This window comes from Penaeus monodon, chromosome 15 (assembly GCF_015228065.2).
Source record: "Penaeus monodon isolate SGIC_2016 chromosome 15, NSTDA_Pmon_1, whole genome shotgun sequence".
Taxonomy (NCBI): domain Eukaryota; kingdom Metazoa; phylum Arthropoda; class Malacostraca; order Decapoda; family Penaeidae; genus Penaeus; species Penaeus monodon.
In genome coordinates, this window is record NC_051400.1 from 14504278 (window position 1) to 14505610 (window position 1333).

The following is a 1333-nucleotide window of genomic DNA, read 5'->3' on the forward strand; positions in this document are numbered from 1 at the left end:
TGAAATAAAGCTCTCTGCCGCTCGTCTAATAGTCAGCGCCCCGCCACACAGGAGCAGTTATGGGAAGCAGTAAGAGACGGCACTATCCAGCAGGTAGTAAGTGATCATTCTCCTTGCACTCCTGACCTGAAACTTCCTGGAAAGATGAATTTCATGGAAGCCTGGGGTGGCATTGCTTCGGTGCAGTTTGGTATGGTCCTTATTTTCATCGTCTGAAAATGCAATAGTGAAATGCAATGGAATAGTGAAAGAAATGAGACATTGTTTATTAACTTCTTGATGGATACTGTATTACGCTTCAGTACACTTCAAAACAAGATATTTCTTCACTAATGTCCTAATCTCTTTCAACAAAACCCAGTGTAAGATGCAGATTCCCTGATAATGCTACTCAGATTCTATATGGAGAGTCTAGTAAAAAATAAAAACTATTCAATATCATTCCAAAGGTATTAAAAAAAACTGTGCATGTGAGAAACTTCAAATGCGCTTAGAAAAAAATCGAAATCTTTCTAAAACAATTCAAGATGGCTTCAGATACTTAATTCCCCCTCTAAAGCTATTCAGTGGAGTTTCACACCCATTCAACCAGGTCTGTCCGTGTTCTGGACGGAGGCCAGCAGGCGGGGCTTCACTCTGCAAGACGTCGTGAAGCTCCTCTCCGTCGGCCCAGCTTCCCAAGCTTCTCTCGGCGACAGGAAAGGAGCTCTCGAGGAAGGCTATGACGCGGACTTCGTTATCTGGGATCCATCTGAGACGTTCACGGTACGTTCTTTTAGCTTTCACTTTTCTAGTCTTATTTCATTTCTTTATTTATCATTAGAAATAAACGGCATATTCGATATTGATCTGTACGGGGATTTGGTGCAGGTATAAGGTTTTCTGCTTGTATATTTAGTAATTTAGTTCTGAAGTATAGTTTTGTCTATAAAGCAGTTTCTTTGTATGTAATCGTGTCTAGGCATAGGTTCATAAAGCAAAATATATAAATCTGAAAAAGGGACGACATGTCCATGAAAGAATCGCCTTCATTTAAATTCATAAATGCACCGAGGCATATCATTTTATGCTTACTGGAGTTATAGAAGGTAAAACCCTGTTTAGAAACTTCCTTGATGTTCAGATTAACATGCAGTGTGTATTCAGATCGGATGCATCTCAAGCTGTTGCGTACCATTTGTTCCCATTGTGTTGTTCCCGAGATCAGATTACTCGCATCAATGGGCCTACTATAACACGATTCTTTCTTTTTTTAAGGTCCTCGAGTCAATGATTCACCATAAAAATAAGGTAAGAATTTTGTTACAGCAATTGTTATCATCTTCACTGCTGT

At 39.7% G+C, this 1333-nt stretch overlaps 1 protein-coding gene across 2 annotated transcripts in view; it reads left to right on the forward strand.

The window, feature by feature from the left end:
• The window catches only part of LOC119581762 (allantoinase-like), a gene marked incomplete in the record, with an annotated part of 8945 nt that overhangs the window by 6399 nt on the left and 1213 nt on the right, over positions 1–1333 (forward strand). For both annotated transcript variants that reach the window (XM_037929894.1, XM_037929895.1), the window contains 3 exon segments: positions 52–190; positions 593–765; positions 1258–1290. In XM_037929894.1, the coding sequence (XP_037785822.1) occupies positions 52–190; positions 593–765; positions 1258–1290 (345 nt within the window).